Below are 14,591 nucleotides of genomic sequence, written 5' to 3'. Positions count from 1 at the left end.
TGCTTCAGGAAAGTAGCTGAGTCTGGTCTGGTGGTCCTGATGTGGATACTACATAACCTCCTCTCTGATGGGAATGGGACAATCAGTCCATGAGCAGGGTGGGTGGGATCCTTCATGATATTGCTGGCTTTTTTTCCAGGTCTTTTCTGCACATATGTCCTTGTTCTGAATGAATACAGCACGGTTGTCATGGACCTTATAAAAACAGCTGTAGATGAGTGTGTCCCCACTTAATCATTCAGAGTATCCCCAACCAGAAGCTCTGGATGAACCATCTGCTGAGGGCCATACTAGAGGCATCCAAGTTTAATGACCAAGGAAGTTACAAGAGGTCCAGGTAGGATCTCCGGAAAGCCATCTCATGGGCAAAGTTGCAAATCGGAACTAAACTTGGAGCAACGCAGGGTGATTGACAGGTGTGGCTGGGCTTGAACACTATCACTTCGTATAAAGTTCAATCAAGCAACATAAGTGACAATAGGGCTTTGCTTCCAGATGAGCTCAATGCCTTCTTCCATCAAAACATGGAGGAGCCATCATGAACTCCCACAGCCCCCGATGATCCTGTGATTTCAGACTCGGAGGCCAATGTGTGAGTAGCCTTCAGTAGGGATATTCTACAAAAAGTATCCAGCTTCGATGGGGTACCTGGCCAAGTACTAAAGACCTGTGCTGATCAACTGACTGGAATGTTCATTGAGATCGTTAACCTCTCGCTTTGGCAGTCTAAGGAACTCACCTGATTCAAGCAGGCTTCAATTTTTCTGATGCCAAAAATGAATGTGATAACCTGCTTCAATGATTCATCCACAGTGATGAAGTGTTTGAAAGGTTGGTGATGAAACATACTCTGCCTGAGAAGTGACTTGGATCCACTCCAATTTGCTTACTGGAGCAACAAGTCCACAGCCAATGCCATCTCATTAGTTTTTCACTCAACCCTGGAACATCTGAATAGCAAAGATGCATACATCGACTACAACTTGGCATTCAATACCAACTTCTCCTCAAAACTAATCAATAAGCTCCAACACTTGGTCTCAATATCTCCTTGTGCAATTGGATCCTCGATTTCCTCACTTGCATACCTCAGTCAGTTCCAATTGGCAAAAGCATCTCCTCCTCAATCTCTTTCAGCACTGGTGCACTGCAAGGTTGTGTGCTTAGCCCCCAGCTCTACTTACTTTACACTTATGAATGAGTGGCTGAGCACAGCTCCAATGCCATATTCAAGTTTGCTGTTATAGGCTGAATCAAAGGTGGTGATGAATTAGCATATAGGAGAGAGACTGAGATTCTGGCTGAGTGGTGCCTCAACACCAACCTCTTACTCAACGTTAGCAAGACGATGGAGCTGATTATTAGGAGGAGTAAAGCAGGAGGTCCATGAGCCAGTGCTCATTGGAGAATCGGAGGTGGAGAGGGACAGCAACTTTAAATTTCTCAGTGTTATTATTTCTGAGGAATTGTCCTGGGTCAAGCATTTACAATGAAAACACTGCAGCACCTCTACTTCCTTAGAAGTTTATGAAGATTCTATAGATGTGTAGTGGAGAATATATTGACTGGCTGCATTACATCCTGGTATGGAAACACCAATGTCCTTGGATGGAGGATCTTACAAAAAGTAGTGGATATGGCCCAGTCCACCACGGGTAAAGCCCACCCCACTAGCAAGCACATCTACACACAGTAGGCTTATTCAGAAAGGCATGGGATCCAGCAAAGTTTGGTCAGGTGGATTCAGTATTGGCTTGCCTGCAGAAAGCAGAGGGTCATGGTGGAGGGAGTACATTTGGATTGGAGGGTTGTGACTAGTGGCGTCCCACAAGGATCGGTTCTGGGACCTCTACTTTTTGTGATTTTTATTAACAACCTGGATATGGGGGTAGAAAGGTAGGTTGGCAAGTTTGCACACAACAGAAAGGTTGGTGGTGTTGTGGATAGTATAGAGGATTGTCAAAGATTGCAGAGAGACATTGGTAGGATGCAGAAGAGGGCTGAGAAGTGGCAAATGGAGTTCAACCCGGAGAAGTGTGAGGTGGAACACTTTGGAAGGACAAACTCAAAGGCAGAGTACAAAGTAAATGGCAGGATACTTGGTAGTGTGGAGGAGCAGAGGGCTCTGGGGGTACATGTCCACTGATCCCTGAAAGTTGCCTCACAGGTAGATAGGGTAGTTAAGAAAGCTTATGGGGTGTTAGCTTTCATAAGTCGAGGGACAGAGTTTAAGAGTTCCGAGGTAATGATGCAGCTCTATAAAACACTGGTTAGGCCACACTTGGAATACTGTATCCAGTTCAGGTCACCTCACTATAGGAAGGATGTGGAAGCATTGGAAAGGGTACAGAGGAGATTTACCAGGATGCTGCCTAGTTTAGAGAGTATGCATTATGATCAGAGATTAAGGGAGCTAGGGCTTTACTTTTTGGAGAGAAGGAGGATGAGAGGAGACATGATAGAGGTATACAAGATATTAAGAGGAATAGATAGAGTGGACAGCCAGCATCTCTTCCCCAGGGCACCACTGCTCAATACAAGAGGACATGGCTTTAAAGTAAGGGGTGGGAAGTTCAAGGGGGATATTAGAGGAAGGTTTTTTTACTCAGAGTGGTTGGTGCGTGGAATGCACTGCCTGAGTCAGTGGTGGAGGTAGGTACACTAGTGAAATTTAAGAGATTACTAGACAGGTATATGGAGGAATTTAAGTTGGGGGGTTATATGAGAGGCAGGGTTTAAGGGTCGGCACAACATTGTGGGCCGAAGGGCCTGTACTGTGTTGTACTGTTCTATGTTCTATATGAAACTTTGCAGCATCCATCATCAGGGACTTTCACCAGCCAGGACATGCTCTCTTCTCATTGCTGTCATCAGGAAGAAGGTACAGGAGCCTCGGGACTCACACCACCAGGTTCAGGAATAGTTATTACCCCTCAACCATCAGGGTCTTGAACCAAAGGGGATAAATTCACTTAACTTCACAATTAAAATGTTCCTACAATCTATTGTCTCACTTTCAAAGACTCTTCATCTCAGGTCCTTGATATTTATTGCCTATTTAATATTATTTGTATTTGCATGGAGTGTTGTCTTTTGTGCACTGGCTGAACACCCAAATCACAGACACCACTTCCTCATGTTCATACTGCAGCAGAATATGCGAATCCCGGATCGGTCTCTACAGCTAGCTGAGGACCCACCAATAGACAACACTTTAGGATAACATCTTACTCGACTCGAGTGATCGCACTCCAGCGATTACAGCTACACTAGAAATGCAACTGCCTCCCGGAACTCCATCTCCCAGAATGCAGCATTGCCACGTTCCTCAAAGAGGAAGTCCACCGCCCTCCCCCTTGTCGCAGAGGTGAAGGCGAACATGGCTGCGCTCAGGACAACGCGGTGTATCATTCAAAGCTCCCGGCTTTTTGCAAGCGCGGAACAGCCGTGTGTTAGAGGTCTTTGCACGCAGGCCCCCGGAGAATCCGGTAAGCTGGCAATGCCTATTGCTCTGCGCCTACCCTTAACGCAGCAGCTCTCCAGTCCCACAGTATTTTGGATTGGAGTGACATTTATAGTTTTGTTAATTGCAAAGCTGTCAAAATAAAATAAATGTTGGTAAGATCACCTGCTCGCATGGTGATCTGATTTGAATCAAAACTTGTGTAATCCTTAAACTGTGGCCTTTATCTGAACGGTATCTGGCCAAAGCCTGTTCTGTTAATTGTTATTGTTTCGTATGGCATAGCCCAGAAGGGCAGACGCGAGTCTGACCGTTCGGGAGCCGGGGTTGGAACAATCTTCGTCTGGCATCTCGTCCTGAGCCGTTCCAACATGGGTGGCCCTGTGTTGGCATCCCCTGATGGGGTTCTTGCAGCACGCAAGCCTCCACACATTAACGTGTTGATCCAGGTCTTGGAGGGTTCTGTTTAGTAAAAATGCTCATCAAATTGGAGCTGGTTTAAATTGAAATAACGGTGCTGAGGATGGGAAATATCTTACAAAATTAGTTGCTATTAAGTCCCATCAGTTCCTTATTTCAGAAAATACTTTATTCATAAAATAAGTGTACATAAAAATAATGTTCAAGTCAACATTTTCTTCACAATTTATGCTATTGCAATTTCTTAACGTTATCATATGAATAATCATTCCTATACAATCCTAGAGCAAATAGTCATGGGGTGAACAGATTTGAATCAATCAGTGTGTAGCGACAGAAGTCTGTAAACTGTGGGCTTCATCTAAATAATGTTTGCAGTGACAGCAGCCTGCTTCAGCATATCTCTCAGCAGGTAGACCTCAACCCAGGTCTGCTAGTTTGCACCATATAGCCACGGACAGCATTCTTCTGTGGAAGTCCAATGTGGATCAGTTTATCTCAGAAAGCATTTTATGCTGTATTGGTGTTTTACCTTGCTTCTGTTGACTGGATTCTTTCCGGTAGCAATCAATATCTGTCCTGCGTTCCTGGGAACAGACTAGGTAGCACACAATCCTATTTAATGTAGGTTTTTGGTTTTAACTTTGACTATCTCTTCCCAGACTTTCCAAACAAGAGCATTGTTGAAGGAGAGGTATAGTAGTTTCATTTCCAGTGCAGCCATCATTGTCGTGGCCAGTATTCATCCAAGCATGGAAGATTTCACAGAAAGCCTTCAAAACAGCCAGCCCAAAAAGGTCTTGGTGCTTTTGAAAGTACTGGTGACGAGGCATTCTATCAAATGACTGATAAGTGTCAGAGGAACACCCAACAACATCCGTTGCATTCATTTTGTGCAGACTACTGCTTAACTGATTTGTTTTCAAAAGCGTACTTGGGATAAGATATACAAAGGGCAGGTGGCCGTAGAATAATCCATCTGAAAGCTGGACTCCAAGGCAAATTGGCTGGACTTGTTCTGCACAACACTAGGGGCAAGTGGAATCTCAAAGTGTCATGACACTTGCTTACGTACCGGATCACACACAAAAACAACCATCAGCGTGATGGTAGTAGGTTTATTTTCATTTGTTGATCCTCACGTGATCCATTTCTGAACCCCAGATTAACTGGAAAATGTCTTGGGTGTCTGTTGCAGTGCAGCTGTGACATATAAGTCTTGCTGCTCTTAGATAAAGTGACAAGAGCACCTTGCACCTGTTGAGTGGATTCTCTCCATCACCCACAGAAAGTGATGTTGCTGCAAAATCAGTATTTTTAAATCTTATTTATATTACTCACTCTATTGCTTTGGAAAAGATTGAATTGCTGCAGAATCACTGCTGACTGAGTGTTGTTTTGAGTCTTGCTTCATGCGGGCAAGGATTGTTTCTTTTTTTTTGAAGAGTAGCAGTTGGATATCAACAACTATCCTCACTTCTGACCTATAGTGAATCAAGTGACTATTGCTCACATCATTGACTGAATGGTATTATTTAGCTGGAAGGAGATGAATAGCTTCAAAGGATTTTATCCCAGTTCTTTGGGGTATTAGGTGATACTGTACAATAATCAAATGAATAATGAGCATAACTCACATAAATAGTGTTGCACCCAATTCCATATATGAGGATATTTGTATTAAAATAGCAAATGATGGAAACTGGCAACATCTGTAAAAGGAGAAACAGGTAGTATTTAAGATCAGAGACCCATTTTCAGAATTGGGAAAGAGTTTGTAAATAAATGTTGATGTTGATTTGTGGAGTAGGTGGTTGGTAGGTAAAGGAAGTATCTACGATATGGTGAAATTAGTTCAAATAGGTACTAGGAGCATTTGTTTTGCTGTGGGAAGTGCCCGATAGGTACAAATGAAGAGTGAAATCTATGAACCAAAATCACATATGGATGACTCCTTCAGTCCTAAGACAGAAATAGTAAGGTACCTGAAGTTGAAGAATTAGGCATTGAGTCTGGAAAGTTGAAATGTGCTCAGGCAGGTGAGTTTTTGTTGAGCCTCGTTGTGAATGTGCGGGAAGATGAACAGATTGGTCGTTGAAACTGAGACTGGATGAAGGATAACAGTAGTTATCACTCAGACATTTGAACAGAATGGGGCTGATCTGCAATGTGTCACCCTGTCATCACTGCAGCATAGATACCAACACCTAATGAACACTGCCGTACACTGGATTGGAAGAAGCACAAGTGAAGGAGTGCTTCTGGAGAGATAGCCTGGGTCTCTGTATGGTGAGAAGTGAAGAAGAAGGGCAGGTTTTGTATCTCCTATATTGCATGGGAAAGCTATAAGATTGCTAACAATTTGTGGGAAAGAAGAGGGGGCCAGAAAATCTGTGTTCCTAACAGCCACTCAAAATTATATTTGTCCATCTTGAGTTAATAGTCTTTGAAAACAAAATTAAGTTAATATGTGTAAATGGGCAAACATTCTTTTTTTATTTACATCTGATAGCACTGTACCTAATGTAGATTGGTTCAATTTTTTGACAGTTTATTGCTTAATTAGCCAGTCACCTCTCTAGCAGAGACAGAGAAGTCGGTGGGGACTGGAAGGTTTTTGTTCTTCACTTAATACAATCTAATGCACTGACAAGTAAGGTGCACCTGTAGGTCGAGCAGAGTGAATCCTGCAGGTGCTTTGTGCTGGAAGAGTTTTATGATAAACTCCAGATGTATTCAAATGCAAATTACCCTTGATTCTGCCAAGTGACGCTGTACTTAACCAAATCAGATGCCTCCTAATGGAGAAGAAATTTCTGCATCCGGCGAGCGAGTCTAAACACGAGATTCTGCCGATGCTGGAAATCTTGGGCAACACATGCAAAACACTGGAGGCCCTCAGCAAGTCGGGCAGCATCTAGTGAGGGTAACTCTTCCCATTCCTCCTTCTGATTGCCTTCTCACCCCATCTATTCACCTGTCTTTCACCTCTCTCTGGCACCCCTCCTCCTTCCCTTTCTTCTGTGGTCCACTGACCTCTATTTTACCTCTTCCACCAGTCAACTCCCAGCCTCTTACTTCATCCAGACCAACCCACCTTTCCCCTCGCGTGGTCTCACCTATCACCTGCTAACTTGTACTCTTTTTCTTCCCCCAACCTTCATATTCTGGTTTCTGCCTGCTTCCATTCGAGCGCTGATGAACGGTCTTGGCCTGAAACGACAACTCGTTATTCCCTTCTGTGGAACCAGCTCGACTTGCAGAGTTCCTCCAGCATTATGCGTGTGTGTGCTGCTCAGGCAAACAAGCCTGTTTTGTAGACTTTTCAACAAGGAGCTGTGTTTTCCTGCATTACCAGGCAATAGTTGACCTCACACTAATTCCCAGAGGTTAATAAATGAATGGGGCATGCAGATAAATGGGAAGAATCCCTGTTGGCTTTTTCCAAGTTCTAAACTTGAACAAACTGTTGAAATGTAAATGCATTTTTAGCAATGCCCTGCTTTGTCTTTATACATATATTTATCTTAACACAATATATGTGTGGCATAACAGTTGCAATATTGAATGAGCAGTTTAGAAATTACTTAATTTTACATACGGACTTTTGCCAGAATTTTTAAAAAAACAATGTAAAAGTGGAGTGTGTAGTTCGCCATGCTTGATAAAGCTCTACTGTTCCAGCTGCTAATGCCACCTGAGACACAAATGGCATCTGATCAGTGAAGAAGGAGCTAAGCCAGATGATGGGATGAAATTAGGAGCAAGTGCAGGGGTTGCATATCGTGAAGTTAGAGGACAGGTAAACTGATTCCACTCAAACATAACCTGCTCCTAGTTCATATTTAGACATATCAAAATAAAACTTTTCATACAATGCACTCAGTTATATTCACTGTGCTATCAGCATGTACAAGGTATTCAATCATTTCAAAATAAACTTAAATATTTGAGTGAAGTTAGGCACGTGAGAAATAAAATTAATTCGGTGGGTTTTTTTACCCACTGCTGAAACAGTTTGTTTTAGTTGTATACTGATTCCCAACTCCCCTTCTGCTTTTAAAATTGTGGTCAATCTGATTAGGAACAGTCAACATGGATTTGTGTGTGGAAGGTCATGTTCGACAAATCTTATTGAATTTTTTGAAGAGGTTACGAGGAAAGTTGACGAGGATAAAGCAGTGGATGTTGTCTATATGGACTTCAGTAAGGCCTTTGACAATGTTCCGCATGGAAGGTTAGGAAGGTTCAATCGTTAGGTATTAATATTGAAGTAGTAAAATGGATTCAACAGTGGCTGGATGGGAGATGCCAGAGAGTAGTGGTGGATAACTGTTTGTCAGGTTGGAGGCCGGTGACTAGTGGTGTGCCTCAGGGATCTGTACTGGGTCCAATGTTGTTTGTCATATACATTAATGATCTGAATGATGGGGTGGTAAATTGGATTAGTAAGTATGCAGATCATACTAAGGTAGGTGGCATTGTGGATAATGAAGTAGGTTTTCAAAATTTGCAGAGAGATTTAGGTTAGTTAGAAGAGTGGGCCGAGTGATGGCAGATGGAGTTTAATGCTGATAAGTGTGAGGTGCTACATTTTGGTAGGAATAATCCAAATAGGACATACATGGTAAATGGTAGGGCATTGAAGAATGCAGAAGAACAGAGTGATCTAGGAATAATGGTGCATAGTTCCCTGAAGGTGGAATCTCATGTGGATAGGGTGGTGAAGAAAGCTTTTGGTATGCTGGCCTTTATAAATCAGAGCATTGAGTATAGGAGTTGGGATGTAATGTTAAAATTGTACAAGGCATTGGTAAGCCCGAATTTGGAGTATTGGGTACAGTTCTGGTCACCGAATTATAGGAAAGATGTCAACAAAGTAGAGAGAGAGTACAGAGAAGATTTACTAGAATGTTACCTGGGTTTCAGCACCTAAGTTACAGGGAAAGATTGAACAAGTTAGGTCTTTATTCTTTGGAGCATAGAAGGTTGAGGGGGGACTTGATAGAGGTATTTAAAATTATGAGGAGGACAGATAGAGTTGATGTGGATAGGCTTTTTCCATTGAGAGTAGGGGAGATTCAAACAAGAGGACATGAGTTGAGACTTGGGAGGCAAAAGTTTAAGGGTAACATGAGGGGGAATTTCTTTACTCAGAGTGGTAGCTGTGTGGAATGAGCTTCCAGTAGAAGTGGTAGAGGCAGGTTCGGTATTGTCATTTAAAGCAAAATTGGATAGGTATATGGACAGGAAAGGAATGGAGGGTTATGGGCTGAGCGTGGGTCAGTGGGATTAGGTGAGAGTAAGTGTTCGGCACGGACTAGAAGGGCCGAGATGGCCGGTTTCCGTGCTGTAATTGTTATATGGTTACGGTGACAGTGACAGGTGAGAAGGTGTTCAGACAAGTCATAGGGTCTTACAGTATGGAAGCATACCATTTGGTCCATATCCTTTTTGCCTGCTGTGTTGCACAGAGAGATTTTCCCACCTGCCTGTGTTTGGCTCATGGCTTTCTTAACCTCTCCTGTCCACATACTTATCTAAATGGTTTTCAAATGCTGCACCTTCTTTCACGGTGGCAGTTGATTGGCAATTGTCCGTCATTTTGTTCTTTGAGAATGTAAAGGCAGTTGTTGTCTGTCAATGAACCTTTGTCTCCTACTGATACTAGCTTTGTTAAAGCTCCGTGGTGCTGTAATGGGTCAAATGCTGCTTTGACTTGGCTGTAGCAATGTATAGAGCAAAGTTGTCCTGATGAAATTAGAACTGTGTATCCTTTCCCCCTATGGTAAAGTAATCAAATATCCCAATCTTTCCCTTCACATGTTCAATTTGTTGTTACAATGATCTCAAAAAAGTTGATAGAAACCCAGGAAGGAATGAACGAAAACAAATTCTGTGTTTTTTTTTTCATTTTTTTGAAGGTTTTGCATTTTGTAAAAAAAAATAAATCCGGAAGGGAAGTTGTATAATGGGGTTGGATGGGTACGGAGATTTGTGTGAGGCTACATCCAGGAATCCTGAGTTGGCAGCCCTGCTGATGACATATTCCTCAGTTATAGGCAATAGACAGTCTGTTGGATTCCAGCATCTGCAGTCTCTTTTGTCTTCAGAAGCAATTGTATTTGCATAATTGAAAGCCTTTTTTCATATATTTTGCTTTTGAGCGATGAGTGTTTTTTTATATGCACTGTAGATGTGGGGAAATGCCCAAAACTTGCAGTAATTTAAGCTACGCTTCCGGTGCCTTTCGAATACTGACTGATAACATATTGCGCTATGAACTCGATATCTGAAAGGAATAAGTTGTTTTAATCTAACACTTGAGCACTCCAAAGATGTAGAGTGGACTGGCCAAAAGAGTCTACCCCACTTCGAGCAACACACACAAAATGCTGCAGGAACTCGGGGTAGACAGCATCAATGGAAATGAGAGGACCCGATGAAGGGTCTTGGCCCGAAACATCGACTGTTTACTCTTTTCCATAGATGTGGCCCGGCCTGCTGAGTTCCTCCAGCATATTGAGAATGTTGCTTGGATTTCCAGCATCGGCAGATTCTCTCTTGTTTGTGATTGGATCACCCCACTTTGAGTTTGCCATTTGTCCGGTTAAAGTTCTAAAAGCACGCATCATTTTTCAGTGTGTTGTGCTTTAAGTACAGAATGCTCTCAATTTTGTTTTTTCAGGACAAAATGTTGTGTCCTTTGTGGACCTGAGGTATTTTTATTCAGCATCTGATAAGCTTCTATGCAGAAGCTGATTTCTGATTTATGTGTTGATTTGGCAATGCAAATTTAGTCATTAATGTTGGTGATCACAGATTAATAATGTGTGGGGGAGAATTATTCATCTCTGTCATGATTTGCTTCAGAAATTTATGGAAATGTTTTGGCAACATTTCACTTGATCCAGAGACAGTATTATGTAGAAATAAAACAATTTTTACATTCTCTTCCCTCTCCTTGTTTCACAGAGGTGAAAGCCGCGGGTATCAGAAAACCTCAATTCATGGACAGAGATGTCCAGAGTATCCTTACCAGAATAACAGGCTTGAATCTGGAGAAGATCTTCAAGCCTGTGAAGCAGCATTTGAAGCCACCTCAATACAAACTAATGACTGATGAGCAGCTTGAGGAGGTACATTTACCATTGGTTGCCAGTTCTGAATTTTTTATTTATATTTAAATAAATGAGCAAATGCATATCTACAGTGTTCCAACAACTCAAATATTTGTGAGGAGAAGATGAGATAATCCTTGTTCATGTTTAGATAGCAATTGTTTTGAAATATAATGCAAGGTAAATGGTAAAAGTCTCTTAAGTTATTGGGGAAAGCAGTTCTTTAACAGTAGCTATTGTGTAATTTATTCTCATGGAATAAATTAATTTATGTTTGTATTTAATATGACCTGTCAGATTTGACAAGCACAATGATCCCATATTTGAATCCTGTGGCACAACAGCACAGTAATTGTGATTTGAACCCAGCTGCAGTTGGACTGTGACTGACAGCTGAGTTTCTTTGCCCTCGTTCTGCAGGCTGATGGTGCATCCAAATAGCTGTGGTATATCTGACTGGATGAAAATTAGGGCCTAGCCAATGCATGGAGAAGAAAATAGTGTTTTCTGATTAAAATCCTGCAGTTCCTCTGTATTTATTTGGGTTTGTCAAGTCATGACTGCCCTCACTATGAGATCTCACTAAGTCAATAGACTACATATCCGAGAGGACTGGGAACTTCTCACATCAGGCAGGCAGCAAGGGTAGATTTGTTTTCTCACTGACTTGAATTCAGAGCCGTATAGATTTATTACACTATAGAAGGAGACTATGTGGCACATTTATCTAGTTTCGCCCATTGCCCCACTTCTCTGTAGTTCTGCAAATTTTTGCTCCGCCATATATTTATCCAATACCTTCTCAAACATCAGAATGGAACTTGCTACTAGCATGTCTGCAGGCATGGAGAAACACAAGTCTTGTTCATATTTTCAGTGAATGCAAGGCATGTGAGTAGCAAAATGACATGTAAGTCACCTACAATGATCGTGCATAATGGTACAGAGTTGGTAAGATGACTCATAATGGAGCAAAACCACTGACATAATTACAATGAATTTTCTCCAGACTCGGCTTAAAGCTGTGGAAGCAGCTAAAGATCATCTCCACATGCCACCAGTCCTGAATGAAAGAGAACCAATTTGTGACGTACTTGCAGAAGATAAGATTCTTGAAGGTTTGGAAACAGCTAAATATGTCTTCACAGATATAACCTATAACATTCCACACAGAGTAAGTATTCTGGGGTTTGAATAGGCCTAACATTCCTACTCTTAACTTGCATATTATGCTGACTTTTCAGCATTTTTATTAATCTATTTGGGCTACAAAATGGAAATCAAGTTTGAAAACATGACCATTTATTGGGATCAGAGTAATTCATAAGCATTTAAGGACAGAATATATTGCTTATTATAGGAATGCATTAAAACACTAGTATTTCTTGTCGTATGCTAGAGGAGAGAATTGGTTTGCTAAAGTAGGCTAACATGTTTTGTTTAATGATTAAACAGATCTGTAGAATCAATAGTCCAAAAGAACCAACTCATTGATTATGTTGGATGAGGATGTTACCCTTAATATCAGTAATCAATTTCCAGGGAATTTGAGCAGGAATGGTCCATTTAACCCCTCAAGTGCTCAGCTATGGAATGAGATCACAGTTGATGTTATCTTAATAGCTGTGCACCATATTCTTTAATAATTTTGGTTAATAATCAAACTGTAAATTGATCCAGCATTATTCGCTGATTGTTTCAGTGAGTTCCTAGCTGTTCTTGCTCATAGTTGGTTTCTAGCTTCATGCCTAGAATGTTGGCATCAAATTTTTGACTTTATTTTTCTGACACTGGACTAATCAACTGAAGTGCAATCCTGTGCAAATATCTTAGGCAGATATATAAAAAAAAATTCTGTAAAGCGAAGATGCTTTCAAAAATAATGAAATGATGTTTCTAAATATCAAAAAAAAAACTATAAAGAACAGTAAGCAGTTAAAAAAAAACTAGATCAAATCAATAGGGTAGAGGCTTTGGGGTTCTGAAATTTAACTGTCATTCATTCTTTGGGGCGCTCCTCTGTTTTCATGGATGTTTGCGAAGAAAAAGAATTTCAGGATGTACAAACCCCATTTCCAGAAAAGTTGGGATATTTTCCAAAATGCAATAAAGATAGAAATCTGTGATATGTTAAATCACATGAACCTTTATTTAACTGACAAAAGTACAAAGAAAAGATTTTCAGTAGTTTTACTGACCAACTTAATTGTATGTTGTAAATATACACAAATTTAGAATTTGATGGCTGCAACACACTCAACAAAAGTTGGGACAGAGGCATGTTTACCATTGTGTTACATTACCTTTCCTTTTAATAACACTTTTTAATCGTTTTGAAACTGAGGATACTAATTATAGTAGATTTGCAATTGGAAATTTTGTCCATTCTTGCTTGATATAAGACTTCAGCTGCTCAACAATCTGTGGTTTCCGTTGTCTGATTCTCCTCTTCATGATGCGCCATACATTTTCAATAGGAGATAGATCTGGACTGGCAGCAGGCCAGTCAAGCACATGCACTCTGTGTCTACAAAGCCACGCAGAATGTGGTTTGGCGTTGTTCTGCTGAAATAAGCATGGACGTCCCGGGAAGAGACGTCACCTTGATGGCAACATATGTCTCTCTAAAATCCTAATATACGCCTCAGAGTCAATGGTACCTTCACATACATGCAACTCACCCATGCCATGGGCACTGATGCACCCCCATACCATCACAGATGCTGGCTTTTGCACCTTTCGCTGATAACAATCAGGATGGTCGTTTTCATCTTTGGCATGGAGAACTCGACACCCGTTTTTTCCGAAAACTAGCTGAAATGTGGACTCATTTGACCACAGCACACGGTTCCACAGTCTTTTGGTCCATCTGAGATCAGCTCGGGCCCAGAGAACTCACCGGCGTTTCTGCATAGAGTTGATTTATGGCTTCCTCCTTGCGTAATACAGTTTCAAGTTACATTTCTGGATGCAGCGAGGGACTGTGTTAAGTGACAATGGTTTTCCGAAGTACTCCCGAGCCCAGGTGGCTATATTTGTCACAGTAGCATGACTGTTTCTTAGGCAGTGCCGCCTGAGGGCTCGAAGATCACGCGCATTCAACAGTGGTTTCCGACCTTGCCCTTTACGCACCGAGATGTCTCTGAATTCTCTGAAACTTTTCACAATATTATGTACTATAGATGTTGAAAGACCTAAATTCTCTGCAATCTTGTGTTGGGAAATGTTCCTTTTGAACTGACTAACAATTCTCTCATGAATTTTGGCACAAAGGGGTGAGCCACGACCCATCCTTGCATGCAAAGACTGAGCCTTTGATGGATGCTACTTTTATACCCAGTCATGATACCTCACCTGCTACCAATTAGCCTGCTTAATGTGGAGTCTTCCAAACCGGTGTTACTTGAATATTCTGTGCACTTTTCAATCTGATTTTAACTCTGTCCCAACTTTTGTTGAATGTGTTGCAGCCATCAAATTCTAAATTAGTGTATATTTACAAAATACAATTAAGTTGGTCAGTAAAACTATTGAAAATCTTTTCTTTGTACTTTTGTCGGTTAAATAAGGGTTCACGTGAATTGACA

General features: G+C 41.4%; 1 protein-coding gene across 1 annotated transcript in view; it reads left to right on the top strand.

Moving 5' to 3' along the window:
* The first annotated feature begins 3,341 nt into the window (after positions 1 to 3,341).
* Positions 3,342 to 14,591, top strand: part of mrps22 (mitochondrial ribosomal protein S22) — a 53,842-nt gene continuing 42,592 nt past the window's right edge. Inside the window, exons 1-3 of the mRNA XM_073040916.1 lie at positions 3,342 to 3,488; positions 10,859 to 11,022; positions 12,014 to 12,178. Coding sequence (XP_072897017.1) covers positions 3,380 to 3,488; positions 10,859 to 11,022; positions 12,014 to 12,178 — 438 coding nt within the window. The 5' untranslated portion in view covers positions 3,342 to 3,379. The remainder of the gene's footprint in view (positions 3,489 to 10,858; positions 11,023 to 12,013; positions 12,179 to 14,591) is intronic.

This window comes from Hemitrygon akajei, chromosome 3 (assembly GCF_048418815.1).
Source record: "Hemitrygon akajei chromosome 3, sHemAka1.3, whole genome shotgun sequence".
Classification (NCBI taxonomy): domain Eukaryota; kingdom Metazoa; phylum Chordata; class Chondrichthyes; order Myliobatiformes; family Dasyatidae; genus Hemitrygon; species Hemitrygon akajei.
The sequence above is the reverse complement of the archived record's forward strand: the minus strand, read 5'-3'. Positions and strand labels throughout refer to the sequence as shown.